Source organism: Cherax quadricarinatus, chromosome 40, assembly GCF_038502225.1.
Source record: "Cherax quadricarinatus isolate ZL_2023a chromosome 40, ASM3850222v1, whole genome shotgun sequence".
Lineage (NCBI taxonomy): Eukaryota > Metazoa > Arthropoda > Malacostraca > Decapoda > Parastacidae > Cherax > Cherax quadricarinatus.
Window position 1 is genome coordinate 20,083,346 of NC_091331.1, and position 24,585 is coordinate 20,107,930.

Genomic DNA, 24,585 nt, shown 5'->3' on the forward strand with positions numbered 1-24,585 from the left:
ATGACAATTAAGGCAAGAGGGAGGTCGATTGCAAGACGTATTAAAATGGTCATCGGCACCACAGACTGGGCATTCGGCGATAGATCTGCAATATTTCGCTGGATGGCCAAATCGCCAGCAATTTCTACACTGTTGCGGTGTAGGGATCACCTTTCAAACTTGTAACCGATGTCCTGCTACATAAACTGAGGATGGGAGTTCACGGCTGTCAAAAGTTAAATGAGCCACATTGCTAGGGTATCATCTCCGCCCGCGGGCAGGAAGAACGTAAGTGTTTACCTTGAGGATTGGGAGATCTTGGAGTTCCAGCTGTTCAAGAATGTCAGTGCCACATGTCTGGAAATTTTGTTGAACTATGGTATGGGGCAGAATGATGGTACCACTACAAGAATTGAGGGAATGATGCTTTTCAATAGTTACAGGAACAGTATCGATGTGGGAAAGACGAGAAAGCTCATGAGCCTGGGTAGCATTCTGTACGGTGACGATGCGTGTACCGCTCTTAAGAGCATGAAAAGAAATATCTTTACCAACATGGCGTAGGAGTGCCTTGCCAATACTGTGGTCAGAAAGATAGGCAGTAGAGGAAGTCGGTCGTAAAGTGAAGAATTTAGTCCATTGTGCAGTCCGAAACTGAGCGTGGAAAGGTAGTGAAGGACGTGTCGATCTTTTCTGAGAAGAACGAGAAGGTGGAGAAGTATCATCAGCAGGTAATTGTCGTTGTCGTTTAGGCGTGGGACCAGAGTTGACCCGACGTGGAAAGGGCCGGCGATTCGAAAATTGCCGCACTGTAGAGGGAGAGGCCGGAAGCATAGTCAGAGGAGAGCGAAGGTCAAATAAATCGAAGGAGTCAGTCAAGGCCTCAGTACCTGAAGCGGGTGAGGAAACAGCACCGGCAAGAGGTACAGAGGCATGAGGAGTGTCCGAAGAGTGGTCCAAAGACGAGGCGGGGTCAGAACGGGGTGCGGTATCAAGAAGGGGCCCGGGGGTAGCAGGTTCATGGACTAGGGCTGCCATGGTTAGGTTACTTCTTTCTTTTTGTTTTTAAGAAAAAAAAAGAAAGAAGAAAAGAAAATAAAAATAAAAAATAGAATAAAAAAAGGGGGGACCGGGGAGGGATAGTTCCTAGGAGGAATGAAAGGGCCATAAATCTCCCTCCGCGCCCAAGAGGACCTCAGCACCGCAAGCAGCGCAGATGCAGCATGGAACCCGTGCCATACCCTACCCATCATGCCAGTAAACCGGCAATCCGGGATAGCAACCTCACATCTGCCGAGCTACCTCGGTGGACAAAAGAGAGGGCGGCCGGAAATCCGCCACAAAGCATACCTCCTTCGGCCACCACCCCCGGAATCCGAAAGGTGACTTCCAGAGATACACCCGTCGCCCGAGAGACACCCAAAGCCACCCTCCGGGATACCGGAGAGGGATCAGGACATCCCCAGGCAATCCAGATTCCATGGCAAACTACGCCACCGCCAAGAACCTCAACGGAATGGGATGGACCCCGGTACCCTTTCCCCTACCTAGGAACTAGCGTGCCTGTGGAAAAAAAAAAAAGGCCAAAAAGGAAGGGCAAAAGGGAGGGGTGGGGAGGAGGAGGAGGAAAGGAAAAAGGGGAGGATGGGATAGGGAACGGGGGATTGGGGGGTAATTAGGTTCGGTCTGAGGAAGTATACCGACAGGTCTAATTCCTCAGACCAAGAGCCTCTTCACCACGCCAAGGAGCCCCCCTTGAAGAGGGGATTTATTTTAAATTTCCTCAAATATCTCTCACTCCACTGAGCTGTTATGGTAGTTTGTAGGTTTGGGACCTGGCCCTCCAATATCCTTAAAGTTAATATTGTCAGTATCTCTCCACTTCAGAGCACATTCCAATTACTGAGCCACTGCTAATAGTCGAAATGCTTTGCTAACTCTGTGCAGTAATTTGCACATTTTTTCAGCTCTGGTATCTCTCCTATCCTGAACAAAGCTATAAGCACAGATTATTCTAGTCATTAAGAGTACAAGTGATTTGATTAGTACCATCATTTCTCACTTAGAAAGTTTTAATTATATTAACCATGTCTTTTTTTCCTGGTCTTTGCTGCATTTCATTTATTGTGTTGTTTGACTTATTTGACATTATTATTTTTCAAAATTTTCACCCGTTTCTTATTTTCTATGAGATGGTTTGTGTGTGACCTGTTAAGGTTGGTGAGAAGTTTGAGTGGAGGGTTTATGTTTAAGTGTATTGTTCTATGTATGTTGTAGGCACATGAGTAAGTATGGATGCTCTTTATGGTGAGCAGTTTTAAACTTCTGAATATTGGTGGAGTATGCTGTCAGGAGTGGGAATTTGTTATTTTGACTGCAGCCTTTTGCTGGGTTATTAGTGGCCTTAGGTGATTTAATGTTGTTGATCTCCAAAGACAAATCCCATATGTGAGATAAGGGTAGATGAGTGATTGATACAGTGCAAGGAGAGCTGATTGCAGAACACAGTACAGTATCTTTGATAGCAGGAAATTTCTTGTACATACGTACATGTACAGTATGTGTGTCTGGAATTTGCGGCTATACTGTCAAGGTGAATTCCTAGGAATTTTCCCTCTGAATCTTGTGATGGGTAATCCGTTTAGCATTATACAGTGGACCCCCGGTTAACGAACTTTTTTCATTCCAGTAGTATGTTCAGGTGCCAGTACTGACCGAATTTTTTCCCATAAGGAATATTGTGAAGTAGATTAGTCCATTTCAGACCCCCAAACATACACGTACAAACGCACTTACATAAATACACTTACATAATTGGTCGCATTTGGAGGTGATCGTTAAGCGGGGGTCCACTGTATTAAGTGGAACATTTGCAGCTCTGTTTCCAAACAATGAAATAGGTTTTGTCAGTATTGAGGGTAAGTTTATTAGTCATCATCCAGGTATATATTCTCTGCAATTTGGCATTAATAGTGTTGGCCAGTATGACTGGGTTTGGGTGAGAGAAGACATATGTAGTGTCATCTGCAAATAATATGGGTTTGAGTAGTAGTGATGCATTCAGTAGTTCATTGATGTAAATGAGAAAGAGTAGGCCAATGAACACCAACTGTATTTGGTTGAGTGGAAGAGTTTGCTCCATTTGTGTACACATATTGGTTTCTGTTACTAAAGTATGACTTTAGATAGTTGAGGGAGTGCACTCTTATACCATTGTGTGTTAACTTAATGTGCAGCAAATCATGGTCGACAGTATCAAAAGCTCTATGTAAATCAAAGAAGATTCCTAGTGGGACTTCTTTCTTCTCGAGAACAGTGTATATTAGTTCTAGCATGTGTATAATAGCATCATTTGTGCTTTTATTATTTCTGAATGCAAACTGACATCATGTGTGAGACAAGGTAGGAATAGATCTCTCTGAATTAATTTTTCAAAGATTTTAGAGATCAGAGGTAAGTTAGAAATTAGTCTATAGTTATTCAAGTCTGCTTGATCACCTTTGTGGATCAGGGCAACCCTTGCTATTTTGAGAATTGCTGGGAAGATGGAGGATTTGATGGATTTGTTAAAGAGTGTTGCAATTACTGGTGACAGAACGTACTTGTGAAGCTTTTTTGTACATAACAGGTGGTAAGTTATTTATGTCTCCTGCCTTGTTTTTAAGGGTGTTGATATGAGTGAGACTTCTGTTGGGCTGGTTGGGGCTAGGAATAGTGTATTCAGGTAGGTGCCCATGAGGTAGTCCGATGAATGGGTGTTTGACATTGGAATTTTGCTTGCTAAATTCTTTCCTATGGTGGAGAGGAAAACATTGAGTCTGTTTGCTGTTTCAGTTAGAGAGTTGGTGATATTCATTTTTTATTTTATTATTATTATCACACTGGCCGATTCCCACCAAGGCAGGGTGGCCCGAAAAAGAAAAACTTTCACCATCATTCACTCCATCACTGTCTTGCCAGAAGGGTGCTTTACACTACAGTTTTTAAACTGCAACATTAACACCCCTCCTTCAGAGTGCAGGCACTGTACAGTGGACCCCCAGTTAACGATATTTTTTCACTCCAGAAGTATGTTCAGGTGCCAGTACTGACCGAATTTGTTCCCATAAGGAATATTGTGAAGTAGATTAGTCCATTTCAGACCCCCAAACATACACGTACAAACGCACTTACATAAATACACTTACATAATTGGTCGCATTCGGAGGTGATCGTTATGCGGGGGTCCACTGTACTTCCCATCTCCAGGACTCAAGTCTGGCCTGCTGGTTTCCCTGAATCCCTTCATAAATGTTACTTTGCTCACACTCCAACAGCACGTCAAGTATTAAAAACCATTTGTCTCCATTCACTCCTATCAAACAGGCTCACGCATGCCTGCTGGAAGTCCAAGCCTCTCGCACACAAAACCTCCTTTACCCCCTCCCTCCAACCTTTCCTAGGCCGACCCCTACCCTGCCTTCCTTCCACTACAGACTGATACACTCTTGAAGTCATTCTGTTTTGCTCCATTCTCTCTACATGTCCGAACCACCTCAACAACCCTTCCTCAGCCCTCTGGACAACAGTTTTGGTAATCCCGCACCTCCTCCTAACTTCCAAACTACGAATTCTCTGCATTATATTCACACCACACATTGCCCTCAGACATGACATCTCCACTGCCTCCAGCCTTCTCCTCGCTGTAACATTCATCACCCATGCTTCACACCCATATAAGAGCGTTGGTAAAACTATACTCTCATACATTCCCCTCTTTGCCTCCAAGGACAAAGTTCTTTGTCTCCACAGACTCCTAAGTGCACCACTCGCCCTTTTCCCCTCATCAATTCTATGATTCACCTCATCCTTCATAGACCCATCCGCTGACACGTCCACTCCCAAATATCTGAATACATTCACCTCCTCCATACTCTCTCCCTCCAATCTGATATCCAATCTTTCATCACCCAATCTTTTTATCCTCATAATCTTACTCTTTCCTGTATTCACTATTAATTTTCTTCTTTTGCATACCCTACCAAATTCATCCACCAACTTCTCTTCAGAATCTCCCAAGAGCACAGTGTCATCAGCAAAGAGCAACTGTGACAACTCCCACTTTATGTGTGATTCTTTATCTTTTAACTCCACGCCTCTTGCCAAGACCCTCACATTTACTTCTCTTACAACCCCATCTACAAATATATTAAACAACCACGGTGACATCACACATCCTTGTCTAAGGCCTACTTTTACTCTAACTTGAGCCTCACTATCCTCGTAAAAACTCTTCACTGCTTTCAGTAACCTACCTCCTACACCATACACCTGCAACATCTGCCACATTGCCCCCCTATCCACCCTGTCATATGCCTTTTCCAAATCCATAAATGCCACAAAGACCTCTTTAGCCTTATCTAAATACTGTTCACTTATATGTTTCACTGTAAACACCTGGTCCACACACCCCCTACCTTTCCTAAAGCCTCCTTGTTCATCTGCTATCCTATTCTCCGTCTTACTCTTAATTCTTTCAATAATAACTCTACCATACACTTTACCAGGTATACTCAACAGACTTATCCCCCTATAATTTTTGCACTCTTTTGTCCCCTTTGCCTTTATACAAAGGAACTATGCATGCTCTCTGCCAATCCCTAGGTACCTTACTCTCTTCCATACATTTATTAAATAATTGCACCAACCACTCCAAAACTATATCCCCACCTGCTTTTAACATTTCTATCTTTATCCCATCAATCCCGGCTGCCTTACCCCCTTTCATTTTACCTACTGCCTCACGAACTTCCCCCTCACTCACAACTGGCTCTTCCTCACTCCTACAAGATGTTATTCCTCCTTGCCCTATACACGAAATCACAGCTTCCCTATCTTCATCAACATTTAACAATTCCTCAAAATATTCCCTCCATCTTCCCAATACCTCTAACACTCCATTTAATAACTCTCCTCTCCTATTTTTAACTGACAAATCCATTTGTTCTCTAGGCTTCCTTAACTTGTTAATCTCACTCCAAAACTTTTTCTTATTTTCAACAAAATTTGTTGATAAGATCTCACCCACTCTCTCATTTGCTCTCTTTTTACATTGCTTCACCACTCTCTTAACCTCTCTCTTTTTCTCCATATACTCTTCCCTCCTTGCATCACTTCTACTTTGTAAAAACTTCTCATATGCTAACTTTTTCTCCTTTACTACTCTCTTTACATCATCATTCCACCAATCGCTCCTCTTCCCTCCCGCACCCACTTTCCTGTAACCACAAACTTCTGCTGAACACTCCAACACTACATTTTTAAACCTACCCCATACCTCTTCGACCCCATTGCCTATGCTCTCATTAGCCCATCTATCCTCCAATAGCTGTTTATATCTTACCCTAACTGCCTCCTCTTTTAGTTTATAAACCTTCACCTCTCTCTTCCCTGATGCTTCTATTCTCCTTGTATCCCATCTACCTTTTACTCTCAGTGTAGCTACAACTAGAAAGTGATCTGATATATCTGTGGCCCCTCTATAAACATGTACATCCTGAAGTCTACTCAACAGTCTTTTATCCACCAATACATAATCCAACAAACTAGTCATTTTGCCCTACATCATATCTTGAATACTTATTTATCCTCTTTTTCTTAAAATATGTATTACCTATACTAAACCCTTTTCTATACAAAGTTCAATCAAAGGGCTCCCATTATCATTTACACCTGGCACTCCAAACTTACCTACCACACCCTCTCTAAAAGTTTCTCCTACTTTAGCATTCAGGTCCCCTACCACAATAAATAATGCTTACTCTAATTGGCTTCAAATTATTATTGATGATGTAATTTGTAAGAAAGACAATACCCAATTAGTCTGAATAGGTACAAACTTTGAAATTTTACTTAAATGTAGTAAAAAACATGGAATTCTTGGTATTAGATCCATTACTGAATAATGCTTTATTTTTCTGATTGGCTTCAAACTTTTACCACTATGGGCTTTATTAACCCTTTGAGGGTCGACAGGCCCTCTCCGAAACTCGTTCTCAGGGTCGGCCAAATTTAAAAAAAAAAAAAATTATTTTCTCTTATGAAAAGATAGAGAATCTTTTCCCGATCATAAAGACACCAAAAGTTTGAAATTTGATAGAAAACTTACGGAATTATGCTCTCGCAAAGTTAGCGGTCTCGGCGATGTTTACGCATCGGCGATTTTGCCCACTTTGAGCCCCATTTTCGGCCAATTTCACTGTACTAGTCGACAAAAAAACATGAATATTTCGCTAGAACTCCATTTTTTCTATCGAATGGGTGCAAGAAACCACTCATTTATGAAATTCAACTATCCAGTACAGTGGTCAGAATTTAGCAATTTTGCCAATTTCACACAAATTTCAAAAGATGCCAATTTCCGAATAGGGTCCAGAATAAACAAGAAAGACATTCCTGGCACTAAAATGACATTTCCTCTAGTCATTAGTCACGTCTCAAGGCCCATCTTATATTCTTTTGCTTTCCACTTTGAATTTTTATTCTCACAAAAAAATATAAGATTTACTGTTATGCAGACTACTGTATTAGTGTAAAAAATGGTATAAATATTATTGGTGCACTTGTGAAAGAATATTAGACTCACCAGTTGACGTGTATTGCACGCTTGGCACGATTTGTTTACTTTTGAAGTTTGGTAAAAATCGAACATTTCTGCTACTTTGAGCTCAATTTCAAGGCACCTTTCTTTGTAAAACCAGTCAAAATCATCTCAATTTCTGTAATATGTCTTCCATTCTATAAAATGAGACCAAGAAAACTAGAATACAACAATAAATACCATACGAAAATACACTTCAAAGTCGCTGATTTATTAAAAAAAAATGGTCAAAGTTTTTTTTTCTCATTATGCACTGTGTGCTGCAGGATTTTTTTTAGACTGTGCACACTGACCACATAGACCCATTCTTTCTCCCACTAGATTTGAGGCCGCTAGAATTTATGAGTACTAGTACTACGCGTAAGACGTACTAGTACGACGAAAACCCTCAAAGGGTTAAAACATAGTTATTACTCACTTTGAACTGCATAAATTTTAATTTTCCAAATTTATTAAGCAAATTTGTTTCCCATGTAATAACTAGTGAATGCCTCTTCTGATCAGTATTCAAATCATTAACCCTATCAGGGTCCAAGGCCCAAATCTGGAGTCACGCACCAGTGTCCAAGAATTTTCAAAAAAAAAAAAAAAAATTGTTATTTTTTCTTATGAAATCGTAGAGAATCTTTTTGTGAAGGTAATAAAACAAAAAGTACGAAATTTGGTGGAAAATTGACGAAATTATGCTCTCGCGAATTTTGATGTGTCAGCGACATTTACGAATCGGCAATTTTGCCGACTTTGACTCCCCTTTTAGGCCAATTACATTATTCCAATCAACCAAATTCTTAGCTATTTCACTAGTATTACTTCTATTCTATCGATTGAGCACAAGAAATCGCCAAGTCAACTGTTTCAACTACAAAATAAAGTGATCGGAAATTGTTAATTTGGCCAATTTAACACAAAGTTCAAAATATTCCAATTTCAAAATAGGGTCCAGAATAAACAATGTAGGCATTCCTGGCACTAAACTAACATTTCCTCTGTTCATTAGTTATGTTTTGAGGCTTTACAAATAAATTCCATTTTGATTTTTTATTCACAATGAATTTTTATTCACACCAAAAAATAGAAGATTTACTGTTATGCAATACTGTAATAATTGTATAAATATCATCACCATATTTGTGAATGTATATTAGACCCACCAGCTGACGTGTATTAGACGTGTGAGGTCGTTTGTTTACTCTTGAATATCGGCAAAAATTTAACATTTCCGCTACTTTGAGCTCAGTTTCAAGCCATTTCCAGTGCTAAAACCAATCAAAATCATCTCTATTTCTGTAATATGTCTTCCATTCTATCAAATGAGACCAAGAAATCGCAAATACAACTATAAAAAACATACGAAAAAACACTGCAAAGTTGCTGTTTTAATCGAAAAATCATGATTTAAGTTTTTTTCTCTCATTATACACAGTGTGCTGCAGGATCTGTTTTATGTGGTGCACACATACCACATAGATGTATTCTCTCATATCTAGGCCCAAATGTACCACTCACAGTTTATCAGAGTGAGCTGAGCTCATGGCGTAGATCTACGGTTTGGACCCTGAACGTAAAGCCGTAGATCTACGGGACGGACCCTGAAAAAATTAATGCTGGTGAATTTTAATGAAGTATTTCTGCATTAATTTTGGGCTGTGCAAGTGCCAATTTGTCAACTTTTTTCTTTGCCAATTTTATCAAATTGGAATTTAAAAAAAATTCGGATCAAGTATTTTTTTAAGAGTATGTATTGTATAAACATTGAAATGTAAGGTAAATGAGAAAACTAGAAAAAACTAAAAATTTGTAGTTTTATGGCATTTTTAGGTTGATGAGCAAAGACATCACTATTTTTCTGAACATTCTCAGTAATATTTTCATTCGTTTTCTCAATATTATTTTATTACTCGAGAATGCCTATTTCAAACGGCTTCAAATTTTCAAGGCTTATGTAATGAATGTTGGGCAAGATTCATGAGACTATTTGCATGCGTGTATGCCCTATGTATAAAGCTATGTAGGCCATTGCCAAATTTTTGTTTCCATATGGAGGACAGGTTCCTATGATCTGCTTCAGAGTTTCAACACTTATATCTTAGCCTAAGGAATACCCCTGGATTAAATTAACTGCAACTTCGTTTCACAGTTACTAATGTTACTATACTTTAGAATCCTCTTACTGTGATTTTCATATTACCACCATGGTGCCAAGTGCAGTACAAGACGTATGCCTTTCATGATGCACTGAGTAGTTTAATATTTTTTCTATGAGACTAAATACACTGACCTAAACACTTGTTTTTATATCTGTATATAATCGTAGTGTGAGGAATTTAAAATTACTGGGATGTAAACCATAGAGATGTTCCCTATACAGATGAATGCAGAGTCACAGAGCTGCTGAGAGGGGCCAATACTGTATATCTGAAATACAAAGGGAGGCACTGGTCAATGAAATTGCGAATATCGAACCTAAGCTTAAGGAAACTTACAGGAGACAAGAATCGCAGGAAGAACTAAACGCTATAAAGGAAATTGCTACCCAGACTAAGGGTCGACACTCCAAATGAATTCTTTATGAATGAGACCCAAAATTTGGTCATCCCAAAAATCTCAGATATTATCTAAACACCACAAGACTCTGAAAAGGCAATAAATGACATGCCCATGCACTCTGCCCCATGCCCAGACTCATGAAACTCTGCAAGAAGCCCGTCACGTGCCTTCAGTATTCTATGGAGAGGGAGCATGGACACAGGGGTCCTCTCACACTCACTAAAAACAACAGACATAGCCCCACTCTACAAAAGTGGTAATAAAGCATTTGTGAAGAACTACAGACTGATAGCACTAACATCCCATATAAAAATCTTTGAAAGGGTTCTAAGAAGTAAGTTCGCCAACCACCTAGATACCTATCAATTACACAACCCAGGGCAACACGGGTTTAGAGCAGGGTGATCCTGCCTGTCCCAGCTACTGGACCACTATGACAAGGTCCTGGATGCTGTAGAGGATAAACAAAATAAAGATGTAGTATATACAGACTTTGCAAAAGCCTTCAACAAGTGTGACCATGGTGTAGTAACACACAAAATGCGTGATACAGGGATAACAGGAAGAGTTGGTAGAGGGATCTATAACTTCCTGACAAATTGAACACAGAGTAATAGTAAATAGAGTAAAGTCTGAGGCAGCTATGGTGAAAAGCTCTGTTCTACAAGGCACAGTACTCACTCCCATTCTATTCCTCATCCTCATGTCTGAGAGATACAAGCAGATGACACCCAAACTGTCATGACAGTGACCTCCATCGAAGACACCACAAGACATCAACCAAATCTTCAAGCAAGTCACTCAAAACAAGATGAAGATCAATGAAGAGAAATTTCAACTACTCAGATATGGAAAACTTGAGGAAATTAAAACTGCATCAGGGTATACAGCAAATTCTAACCACAGAGTGAAAAAGTAATGTGAAGAACTTGGGAGTGATAATGTCAGAAGATCTCACCTTCGAAGATCACAACACTGTATTTACTGCATCTGCTAGGAAAATGATAGGATGGATAATGAGAACCTTCAAAACTAGGGACACCAAGCCCATGATGATTCTGTTCAAATTGCTTGTTCTCTATAGGCTGGAATACTGCTGTACACTAACTGCCCCCTTCAAGGCAGTCAAAATTGCTGACCTGAAGAGTGTACAACGAACTTTCATGGCACACGTAAGTACAATAAGGCACCTAAATTACTGGGAACAGTTGAAGTCCCTTGATTTGTATTCCCTGGAATGCAGGCGAGATATACATGATAATACACACTTGGAAAATCCTAGAGGGATTAGTACCAAACATGCACAAGAAAATCACTCCCTATGAAAGCAAAACACTTGGCAGGAGATGCAACATTCCCCCAAAGAAAAGCAGGGGCACCACGAGTACACTGAAAGACAACACAATAAGTGTCCGGGGCCCAAGACTGTTCAACTGCCTCCCAGCATACATAAGGGGGATTACCAATAGACCCCTGGCTGTCTTCAAGAAGGCACTGCACAGGCACCTAAAGTCAGTACCTGACCAACCGGGCTGTGGTTTGCACATCAGTTTGCTTGCGGCCAGCAGAAACAGCCTGGCTGATCAGACCCTGATCCACCACACGACCTGGTCTCAGACCGAGCCACAGGGCATTGACCCCTGAAACCCTCTCCAGGTATAGTGTACTGCAAGGAGAATGCTCAACTTACTGGTACACAAACAATACCACGGGCGAGGACTGAACTCGTGGCGAGTGAGTTGTTAAAAACTCCAGGCCATCTCATAAGCCACTGGGCCAGCCCGCTACAATAAGATTCGTCCAACTAGGTATACGTATTTATACATCAGAGAGGTTAGCACAGGCCTCACTGTGACCACAAATTAAACTTTTTTTTTACAGATGAATCTCCTGCCAGCGTGGCCGTGATGAACTCTAGCTCTATTCCCCTCAAAAACTTGCATTTGTGGTCACAGTGAGGCCTGTGCAAACCTCTCTATGGTTATAAATATACCTAGTTGGATGAATCTTATTGCAGCCAGCTGGCCCAGTGGATTGCACGCTGACCTGGAGTTTCATGACTCATTCGCCAGGAGTTCAATCCTCGCCCATGGTATGGTTTGTTTGCAATTGTGTCATTACAATTTCATGAGTCTTACTGGTAAACATTAATACTCATCCAGGATTCCATGGTGAAGTCACAAACACTACCACCTCCTCTGATAATGCATATTTGAAATCTAGCATCTCTTTGGCTAGAACAATTCTTAGCTCACTTTTCACATAGTTATTTTACTTAAAAGGACATATCGTAGTGCAAACTATCATAAAATTTCCCAGGTACTGTATCATTAAGTATTTTTTGACTATGCTACTCATCAATATTTCAATCTACATCTACACAATTTAAATGTACTACCATTCTATTTGCTTTAATTTACTGATGGCAGCATGTAGTACCTCCTCCCTCCAAGTACATATACTATTTGTTGGCCAACAAACCAATTATCTGCTTGGTGTACAGTGGACCCTCAACCAACGAAGGCATCATCTAATAATAAAATCGACTAACGAAGCGTTTTAGTGTAAAAATTTTGGCCCAACCAACGATGAAAAACTCGAATAACATCTTTCGTCCCAAATGCGTCCATCTCAGCTCAGCTACTGTACCACTGTTTACAAGCCAGGGCGGACTGCATTATTCCATTGTTTTTAGTGCTTGTAACTGCTAAATAAGCCTCAATGGGCCCAAAGAAAGCTTCTAGTGCCAACCCTGTGGTAAAAAGGGTGAGAAATGCTGCCGCTGCACCACGGTCAGCAGCTGCTGCCGCTGCACCACGGTCAGCCGCTGCTGCCCCACGGTCAGCCGCTGCTGCCCCACGGTCAGCCGCTGCTGCCCCACGGTCAGCCGCTGCTGCGCCACGGTCAGCCGCTGCTGCGCCACGGTCAGCCGCTGCTGCGCCACGGTCAGCCGCTGCTGCGCCACGGTCAGCCGCTGCTGCGCCACGGTCAGCCGCTGCTGCGCCACGGTCAGCCGCTGCTGCGCCACGGTCAGCCGCTGCTGCGCCACGGTCAGCCGCTGCTGCGCCACGGTCAGCCGCTGCTGCGCCACGGTCAGCCGCTGCTGCGCCACGGTCAGCCGCTGCTGCGCCACGGTCAGCCGCTGCTGCGCCACGGTCAGCCGCTGCTGCGCCACGGTCAGCCGCTGCTGCGCCACGGTCAGCCGCTGCTGCGCCACGGTCAGCCGCTGCTGCGCCACGGTCAGCCGCTGCTGCGCCACGGTCAGCCGCTGCTGCGCCACGGTCAGCCGCTGCTGCGCCACGGTCAGCCGCTGCTGCGCCACGGTCAGTCGCTGCTGCGCCACGGTCAGCCTCTGCTGCACCACGGTCAGCCGCTGCTGCACCACGGTCAGCTGCTGCTGCTGCTGTACCACGGTCAGCCTCTGCTGCCCCACGGTCAGCCGCTGCTGCACCACGGTCAGCTGCTGCTGCTGCTGTACCACGGTCAGCTGCTGCTGCTGCTGTACCACGGTCAGCTGCTGCTGCTGCTGTACCACGGTCAGCTGCTGCTGCTGCTGTACCACGGTCAGCTGCTGCTGCTGCTGCTGCACCACGGTCAGCCTCTGCTGCACCACGGTCAGCCGCTGCTGCACCACGGTCAGCTGCTGCTGCACCACGGTCAGCTGCTGCTGTACCACGGTCAGCTGCTGCTGTACCACGGTCAGCTGCTGCTGTACCACAGTCAGCTGCTGCTGCTGTTGTACCACGGTCACCACGGTCAGCTGCTGCTGCTGCTGTGCTGCTGCACCACGGTCAGCTGCCGCTGCTGCTGTACCACGGTCAGCTGCTGCTGCCACGGTCAGCTGCTGCTGTACCACGGTCAGCTGCTGCTGCTGCTGTACCACGGTCAGCTGCTGCCGTACCACGGTCAGCTGCTGCTGCTGCTGTACCACGGTCAGCTGCTGCTGCTCAGCTGCTGCTGCTGCTGTACCACGGTCAGCTGCTGCTGCTGCTGTACCACGGTCAGCTGCTGCTGCTGCTGTACCACGGTCAGCTGCTGCGGCTGTACCACGGTCAGCTGCTGCTTCTGTACCACGGTCAGCTGCTGCTGCTGTACCACGGTCAGCTGCTGCTGCTGTACCACGGTCAGCTGCTGCTGCTGTACCACGGTCAGCTGCTGCTGCTGCTGTACCACGGTCAGCTGCTGCTGCTGTACCACGGTCAGCTGCTGCTGCTGTACCACGGTCAGCTGCTGCTGCTGTACCACGGTCAGCTGCTGCTGCTGTACCACGGTCAGCTGCTGCTGCTGTACCACGGTCAGCTGCTGCTGCTGTACCACGGTCAGCTGCTGCTGCTGTACCATGGTCAGCTGCTGCTGCTGTACCATGGTCAGCTGCTGCTGCTGTACCATGGTCAGCTGCTGCTGCTGTACCATGGTCAGCTGCTGCTGCTGTACCATGGTCAGCTGCTGCTGCTGTACCATGGTCAGCTGCTGCTGCTGTACCATGGTCAGCTGCTGCTGCTGTACCATGGTCTGCTGCTATATCATGGTCAGCTGCTGCTGCACCACCATCAGCTGTACTACTCAATGATGTGGAGAGACTGTTGTTGGTGTGGCTGAACGAGAAACAATTAACCCCAGAGGGTTAGCTACCCAGGATAACCCAAGAGAGTCAGTGCATCATCGAGGACTGTAACTTATCTCCATTGGGTCCTTAATCTTGTCCTCAAGATGCGGCCCACACCAGTCAACTAACACCCAGGTTAACAAGAAAAAATACCTGGAACTAGTGCTCATATTGGTGAATTTACGGCCAGCAAAGATTGGTTTGAGAGATTTAAGAATTGTAGTGGCATACACAGTGTGATAAGGCATGGCAAAGCTGGAAAATTCATCCCACAGGCCTGTTCTGGAAGAAAATGCCAAATAGGACCTACATTACTCAGGATGAAAAGGCACTCCCAGGATACAAGCCTATGAAAGACAGGCTAACTCATGTTTTGTTGTAATGCTAATGGGGATTGCAAAGTGAAGCCCTTACTCATGTATCACTCTGAAAATCCCAATGTTTTCAAGAAAAACAGTCTCATCACTCATCACTACATCTTCAATAAATGTGAGTGTCATTTATTCTTCATTTAGTACAGTATTTATTGTTCATGAATCATTTTTCTGTGTAGGAAAATGTATATTTCATGCGAAAAAAAAAAATTCATCCTTTTGGGTGTCTGGAACGGATTAATTGGATTTCCATTTCTTATGGGGAAGATTAATTTTACTAATGATAAATTCGTCTAACGATAAGCTCTCTGGAACGGATTAATATCGTTGGTTGAGGGTCCACTGTACACTAAATGTTGCTTTCAGTCAACACATGGGAACTAAATCATCCACCTTGGAACACTGTTTTGATATTCAGCCATATGTAAAAGTATCAGTTTTTAAATGGGTGGACTGTTAAGCCAGTGAAGGCCTGGGTCAGATCAAAAGCTCCAGTGTGGGTCATCATTTGACTAAGACCTACATCAGGAAACCACTTGTCATGTTTCATGACTAATCTTAGCCTCCCTCATTAATTATGTTCATCTAGTAGTGTTGCTATTTTGCATCCAGTAAACACTGTAGACAAGTTCTCTAAGTGTGCCCAGAGGTACCAGCAACCACAATTTTCTGGTTTAATATGCCTCTAAATGCACAACACAACTCACAATGTCCTGATGCTAAAACCTTAAGCCCCATATCTGTGCTAAAAATTAGGGGGTTACATTTATTAAAAAGCAGTATCAGTTGATTCTTCAAACCAGTTTTCTGACCTTGTGAAGTCACCCCCTTAACCAATAAATTCTAAGCATATCTGCCAACTTGATTTATCTCAATTTAGATGTACAGTGGACCCCCGGTTAACGATATTTTTTCACTCCATAAGTATGTTCAGGTGCCAGTACTGACCGAATTTATTCCCATAAGGAATATTGTGAAGTAGATTAGTCCATTTCAGACCCCCAAACATATAAGTACAAACGCACTTACATAAATACACTTACATAATTGGTCGCATTCGGAGGTAATCGTTATGCGGGGGTCCACTGTATCAACCACCATACAAATAATATCCAATTAATCAGTAGGTTCACACAATATCTAATTATCCCTATGTATAGAAAACATTTTATCTAATTTAATCATGTTTTAATAATAAATTCAGGGTTTACTTCACCAAGAGCTTATTGGTTCAGCTACTAAACATTTTACACACACCCTCCCTGAGTTAAACTAATTCACTCTTTGATGTAAAACAAATTATAAATGCTATTAAAATACCAGGAAATTATCCCAAATTTTCCACAGGCTGAATGCCACAAATATACAAGCATATCACTAGCATTTAAAGGGTTAAAAAAAACCATGATCATGGATATTTTTGGATATTTATAATTTTTCAATATTTTTATTATTTATTCATTTGTATATGCAGTATTTATTTTCAAAATTGTTGTGAACTTAGACAAGAGAAATACTGTACACAACTAGTACAGTTCAATTCCTAACATTTCCTGTAAAGATGTGTATTATACTTTGCCCAAAATTAACTGCTAGATAAAAAATACTGTACATGTACATAAGCATTTCCTTGCTCTTCAGAGAAGGACTGAATTATTTAAGTTACTAGTCATGTTAGTGTAATGTATGTTTATGTATACAGAAGTACAATTAATAAATCAAATGATACCAACATAAAATTTTCTATAGGTGTGTCCCTCTCTTTATGATGTAGATGCATTCCAGGTCCATGGCAGCTATACTAAACTCAATTAGGCCTTAAATGCAGAATTTTGCATAAAAGAATCTTTAATCCCCATTGCAAACCACACCAACTGCACATAGCAACTGTACAGTATATAACACATACAGAATAACTGATAGAAATATATCATATAACAGTGAATTTGCATAAAACAAATTTGTATAATGTGGGTGGGGGAGGGAACCTATATTTTCTTTTACAGAAGTGACTGTAATACAGCTTGTAAGTCTGTCAATGTTTAACAGGTCTTTATGACCTGTAGGTCACACAGTCCTCCTGTACAATATGAAGCATACATTACTATTTTACAGATAGGCTAAAGAAATAACAAGCATTTTTTTTTTCAACAAACCAGCAATGAATTCAGGCTGTTCGGGGGCAAAGGGAAGCCCTACTCAGTACTACAAGGTGTATCCAATTAAGTGGCCACTGAGTGTATATAAACACAATTCAAGCTAATTTGATAATAAGTAATAATGCCTGTGTAACAAATGCATTACTGCTCTGTAACAAATGCATTACTGTTCTTAAGTTTTTAGATCTCAAAAGATAGTTTTTTGGTAATCTTGTCTGGGTTCTGATTCAAAATATTTTTTAGATATCTGGGTTGTAAGATTCTATCTACAACAGACTCTTGGGTAGTGTTTAGTAAAACCTGTTACATAAATGTGCATAGAAAGAAGGAAAATAAATCTGATTAAAACATGAGTAATATTACCCACTGTTATTATCAGAGATCTTTGATGGTGTTTAGTTATAAAAAAAAAAAATTCTCACTTACCTTTATCTTCTTGTACTTCCTTTTAGATGCTGTATTAAGATCCTCATGCACCTTGTCCAATACAAACATTAAGAATTCAGCAGCATCATGTTGCTGTGAACCACGGTAAATGGACTCATACTTGTCTACAGTGTTCTTAAAGTTCATGGACAAATCAGGCACATATCTGAGCGTCCAGAGTGCCTTTAGTAGCACAGCTAATTGTTCTGTAATTTCCCCCCTGGTGCCATACTTTTTGGAATTTATTTTGTTACACCTTGCCAAGTCATGCTTATACTGGTCCAAAACGAAGTACTCGGCAAGTACGTCAGTATGATTGAGGCACTGAATCACTGCATTAATAAAACAAGTGTTACCATGATTACGGATTCCCATGACTCCAGGCACCTTACCTTCCTCAAACTCTACATAATCCTCAACTTTGGGAGTTTGGAGGTCTGACACAGAGATAGTCTTGCTCCGTTCGAGCTTTCCTCTATGACCCCCAACTGGTGCATTAGGCGTGCCCCCTTGTACCTTGAAAGCTACCCGACTCACAAACGAACTCATTCGTGTAAGGTACTTTTTCTTTGGTTTTACAGAGGCACTGCTGGAATCACTTCCACCATCCAGGCTCTCGACTCCATTTTCACTTATCATGCTCGTCTGTATCGAGGAAGAATCTGTAACACCATTGGGATTTTGGCTTATATCATTCTTGAGTGGCATTCCATTTTCCTTATATTTACCAGGCTTTTTGCTAAGCCTGAAAGACATAAATGGTCGCTTTCTACGAGGGTCTGCATGTCCATTCATTGTTGATGGTTTAGAAAATCTGTAGGAAAGAAAATTAACACCATTAGGTAAAATTTCATAATTCTCAGATTAGAGTATAATACAGTATGTGCTGTACAATAAAAAATTAAACACTATAAAAGTATTTATTATTCAGCAATAAGCATACACTTCAAATTAAATATGAAGACTCAATACAGTAGATATTCTAAACTACAGACCTCATATGCAGTACTGCACAAAGCCTGGGACCAGACTTTTCTGTTAATTGCCTATTCACCTAGACCGTTGCTTATATCAATGGCTTAGAAAACCAATAAGTAGATGGACAAGATATGTGCAACACTTGGGGGGGGGGGTGGCTGGGGGATGGGGGGTTAGGAGTGTCTATTGTGTAGATATTTTACTAACCTGTGACTCTCAATCCAATAGATTTACCAATGTTAATGGACTGAATACCTCTAACTACCTTCTCATTTTCCACCATATATTCTCTGTATGGGATTGATAAAACCACTAGTTGCCAAAATGTTTCCACAATAAAGATACTCATCTAAGACATTACTGTTGGCAACCCACTGGCCCACATTGCCATCAGTTATGAATGTGTCCATACAGTATTTATGCAGTCCAACAATATTATTTTTTCAAAGTTTTTAGATAAAATCCAAATGAGAAACTTGCCTGTTAATTTAGCAGCACTGATATACAATATATGACTGGTGGTATATTGGCTTTGTTTCCTTCCTTGATTTTTAATGTAGAATTAGTGGGAGATAGGCACAGAACACTTACGCACTGACAATTAAGATACCAAATTAGAATCATCTGCAATATAGTACAGCAGGTACAGTATTTCTGTACAGAAATACTGCACTGTACAGTTCTGTATAGTATATTGTAGGTACAATACTGTACAGTATTGTTTTTATGGTATAATATACATACTGTATAGTGTATTGCTAGATTTATAATGTGGCTATGAATACATGTTAAAAATTACTAAAAAGCAAGTACTGGTACTTTAATAGCTGTAGCTATTTGTAGAAGATAATTCACGCACTACCTATGCATAATTTATTATCATGATATAGGTTTATGAAGCATCCTAACTGTGAAAACAAAGCACCAGTTTAGGCTAATCACATAGCAACTATGGTTATAGTTTGGTAGACATGTTATTCATGGATGATAATAAGTTATTGTAGTAGTTTAATAGACTTGGGAAATTTTTCATCGAGGCTCAGAGGCTTATTGGGTGTTAGGTGACAAGCTTGCTACAGAGGACACTGCCTAAATTATTATAATCATGGGGAGAGCTAAACCTGTAGGATTATACAGTGCATGTGGGGGGGGGAACATGGAAGGTATTCAGGCTCAATTCAGGTTACTAGCGCACAGATCCAATTCCCCAGATCAAGAGCCCCTCACCAGTATCAAGGAACCTCCATTGAGGGGACACTGCCTGGTTACCTGGAGGTTATTCCGGGGATCAACACCCCCACGGCCCGGTCCATGACCAGGCCTCCCAATGGATCAGGGCCTGATCAACTAGGCTGTTACTGCTGGCCGCACGCAGTCCAACGTACGAGCCACAGCCCGGCTGATCCAGCACTGACTTTAGGTATCTGTCCAGCTCTAAAGAAATATTTCTACTGAATTGCCCTAATGATGAACTTCCTAAGTTGTACATGTATTGTATTACCATGGCAGCTTAATGCAGTACAAACATTGGCAGTTATTCAAATGGTTAATGATAGCAAAGATTCATTTGAGTAGTAATTAACACATTTTTCAAAGGAGGGAGTAAATAATCATAAGTATACAAAACTGTTAAAAAGTACATCACCCCAATGAGTTGCAATTCATACAAATTAACATGTGCACATGATATGCTAGCTTGAGTTATGCAAGGCTGGCTATCAGGCAACAAAATTGTAGTGCAAGTTATATCTCAGCCCTGAGCTTGAAGTATAACTGCTTAAGGTACTTTATTTATTTATTTAGTAATTTAAGCATACAAACAGAGGTACAAAAAATACAGGTAAGAGCAGCATGTCAAAGCCACTTATATGTATAGCATTACGGGCTGGCTTAAAATTAACTTAAGATTAACTAAGCAATGATGAAATCAGTGATAAAACATTATTGTAAACAGATAACTATAAAGCACAAATGAGTATTACAAAGACAGGTCATATGGTTGCTTGCATTGCTGTACATTCAGTCGAATGGAGTATTCTGTTAGTGTATTTAAAAAAATAATAAAGTTAGATTGGGTCCTAGGTTTAACATTTGTGTGATATAATTGTGAGTAACATATAGGATATACAATTTATAAGGTTCAGTTATTCAGTATTTATTTGGTTTTGAGTGAGTAAGTGATCTTTGAGAAGAGACTTGAATTTATAAACAGGTAGTGTTTCTTTTATATTTACAGGTAATGAATTCCAGATTTTAGGGCCTTTTATGTGCATTGAGTTTCTGCATAGCGTGAGATGGACACGAGGAACATCAAAGAGTGATCTGTGCCTTGTGTTATGGTCATGTGTTCTAGACAGGTCATCTATTGCATGTTTACTTAAGTGAAGCTACACTAAATCATCTTATATACATGTACTACTGCTTGGCAGCTTGTTCCACTTATCTGCAGCTTGACAAACAAATGCTTCCCTATTTCCGGTTTAAATCCTAATTTGTTAAAATATGAATCCACTGCAGTTATGTAGGTCTTTTTCAGAGCTATGCTTACTGCTGCCTTTATGCCTTTCAACTCCAAGACCCCTCAGGGAAGGTTCTTTGATGCTGGTGAGTGGCTCTTCATCTAGGGAATTGGATCTGTGCTCCAGTTCCCTGAATTATGCCTGAATATATTCCAGTCTCATGGGCCCAAGACTGTTCAACTGCCTCCCAGCATACATAAGGGGGATTACCAATAGACCCCTGGCTGTCTTCAAGCAGGCACTGGACAAGCACCTAAAGTCGGTACCTGACCAGTCAGGCTGTGGCTCATACGTTGGATTGTGTGCTGCCAGCAGTAACAGCCTGGTTGATCAGGCTCTGATCCACCATGAGGCCTGGTCACATTACCGGACCGCTGGGGCATTGACCCCCGGAATACTCTCCAGGTAAACATTCCCCCCCAGGTGCTGTATAATCCTACGGATTTAGCGCTTCCCCCTTGATTATAATAATAATAATCAACTCTAAGACTGTATTAATGTTTTTCAATTTACAGAAAAGCACCAACTCCACAGCATTTACACAGTACTTGGGTGTGAGAATAAATTGATTCAGCTTCTTTACACAATTTTTTATTTTTACAACTGTCTTATAGTAACATGGGTAAATTATCTAGGATATCATCATAATAAAGTCACTTATTTTAACTGGATTCCTTATGCAGTAATCATGTTTGATCTGCGGGGAGAGTAGCTCCAATTCCCTGGATTAAGAGCCCTTCACTACCATAAGGAGTGAATGCCAAGTAATGAATAAACCAAGCACTTCAACCCCTTTTTAAGAGAAAAAAAATACTCTCAGATGTCAGTGGCACAGTATGAATGAATATGAAGTCAGGTACAACTGTCCTTTTGTACAGGTAGACCCGTTAAGTATAATAAACCATTCTCAGTAGTTGTATGTTGAACTAGTTTTTCTCTTAGTTTTTTGCATTAGTCTTAAGCAAAGATATTACACTAAATGTAGGCAATTTTTATCCTTAACTTATTCGTTACATACTGCATATTGCCTTTTAATATAAAAGTGACATGATGCCTGTTACTAGGATATCTTTACAATAGGTCAGACTACAGTTCTTCCTTCTGGGTTTCCAACACCCAGTAATTATTAGAATCATATTTAGGGGAAAGTGATACACCCATAAGTAACACAGTGCTAGGGAAATGAGGAATGGGAAGCAATTAGGCTAATGTAAGGTAGTTGTGTAGTTTCAACTGCTTATCTCATTGTCTCAAGAGCCTTTCACCGGCGTCCAGGCACCTCTACTAAAAGGCCAACACCCGGTAAGCTTTTTAACCAAAATCAAAATCATTATTTTAGGATTTTAGTAACTAATGCATCATTATAATTTAAGGCTTGTCTTTGGTACAAGACTTATTTTATACAGATTTCTGTGCTTATTACATGTGGATCGCTGTCAGTTCTACAACTACACCGGTACTTAAGACCCAAAATACTTTCTTGTCCTTGATGTCTTTTCAGCAGTTCATGCTGGTTTGTCGCGAGATTCAGACTGTTCTGTTCATACAAGTTTTGTGACCATTTGTAAACTATAAAACTGACAGTATGTCATCTTTCGTAGAACTGTAGAGGCGAGTATCTGTCAAGTTAGGCAAGTATCCAGCCTATTAACGGCATGTGGGGCGTTAAAGACCCAATTCACGTGAACAATAACATCAAGAATAACATAACACCATAGAGAGAGATTAAAGAAGCTTCTGTGAATGTAGAGAGGTATTGATGTGGGCGTGAGTACCTGTCAAGTGTGTGGGCTTTCTGGGTGAGGAGGGCTGGGCCGCCCTCTGCCTCAGGCGTTCCTGGGCTGCTCATGGAGGTCTCTGCTCTGGCCAGCTGTGAGGCAGACACCGAGCGTGCCACCGGCATCTCTCACTCACCACCCGCTACTCTTTCACAGATTCACAGGTCACCATCAACACACATCATCACCACACACTACTATGCCTACTACTCCACACTGCTGAGAGCCAACAACTACTGGTGTTGTGGCTGCTGCATTGTGGGTCAGCTTCCCTCACCTCCGCCGTCATATCTTTTACACTAACTATGAACACTTAATACTGTTGTAATACTCGCATACAAATTTACAACTTATTCAGATACCATTTTTTTACCATCATGTTAGCGTTTTAGAGCAGTAAAATGCGTAAAATAATGTTTTAAGGGAAAGTTTTGGCAGCAGCATCGCGCGTCCGGTAGCCAATAATAACTTCAAGAGCGGCTCTCGCTCACCTTCTCTCAATTGTGATTGGTCCATAAATCACTGCTAGATACTACTACCAATTCATCATTGATTACTAAATTCACATGAATTATCTTTAAAATGCATTATAGTGCCCGTACATTGAAGAGAATTATGCAAGGGTAATTATTAAAACTATATAATGTATATATCTCTTGAAATATAAGCAAACGTGTCTTGTACATTGTTCTCGATCCATTGGCACTCAGTCGAAGGCAGTAACATAATACACTGCAGTGTCATAGAAATGTTGTATATATAACATAAGACCGGTTGCTTTCAATAACTAATTTTAATTTTTAAAGAGGTGGACCGGTCAGCCAGCGGAAGGCCTCTGTCATGACCAAGAGCTCCAGTGGCGGGTCATCTTATGACTAAGATCTGCGTCAGGTCACTATTGTCCTGTTTCTTGACGAATCTTACCTAACCTGCAACGTAGGAAAATTGCCCAACTTTAGAAGTTTCTGCAAATTTGAGAAAGCTGATTGAGTGTGAATGTTGGAGTGTTCGGGTGTGTGTACTTATTGGTGGTAGCAGGGGTTGATTCACAGTTCCTGGCCCCGCCTCTTCGCTAGTCGCCACTAGGTCCACTCTGTTCCATGAGCTTTATCGTACCTTTATTGTGTGTGTGTGTGTGTGTGTGTGTGTGTGTGTGTGTGTGTGTGTGTGTGTGTGTGTGTGTGTGTGTGTGTGTGTGTGTGTGTATTTATGTACTCACCTAGTTGTGGTTGCAGGGGTCAGCCATAGCTCTTGGCCCCGCCTCTTGACTGGTCGCTACTAGGTCACTTTTTCTGTTCCATGAGCTTTATCATACCTCTTAAATCTATGCATGGATCCTGCCTCCACTACATCACTTCCCAGACTCTTCCACTTCCTGACACCTCTGTGACTGAAGAAATATTTCCTATTATTATTATTATTATAATCAAGGGGGAAGCGCTAAACCCGGAGGATTATACAGCGCCTGGGGGGGATGTGGAAGGCATTCAGGCTTAATTCGGGGAACTGGAGCACAGATCCAATTCCCTAAATCAAGAGCCCCTCACCAACATCAAGGAACCTTCCTTGAGGGGAAATAT

General features: G+C 41.6%; 1 protein-coding gene across 3 annotated transcripts in view; it reads right to left on the bottom strand.

Moving 5' to 3' along the window:
• The window catches only part of LOC128687331 (ubiquitin carboxyl-terminal hydrolase 31-like), a 525,901-nt gene extending 502,639 nt beyond the window's left edge, over positions 1-23,262 (bottom strand). For 2 of the 3 annotated variants that reach the window (XM_070092773.1, XM_070092772.1), the window contains exons 1-2: positions 23,003-23,262; positions 17,731-18,544 (exon numbers count right to left, since the gene is read on the bottom strand). In XM_070092773.1, coding sequence (XP_069948874.1) covers positions 17,731-18,544; positions 23,003-23,130 — 942 coding nt within the window. In that variant the 5' untranslated portion in view covers positions 23,131-23,262. The remainder of the gene's footprint in view (positions 1-17,730; positions 18,545-23,002) is intronic. The other variant, XM_070092774.1, reaches the window with a different exon arrangement.
• Positions 23,263-24,585: the final 1,323 nt, after the last annotated feature.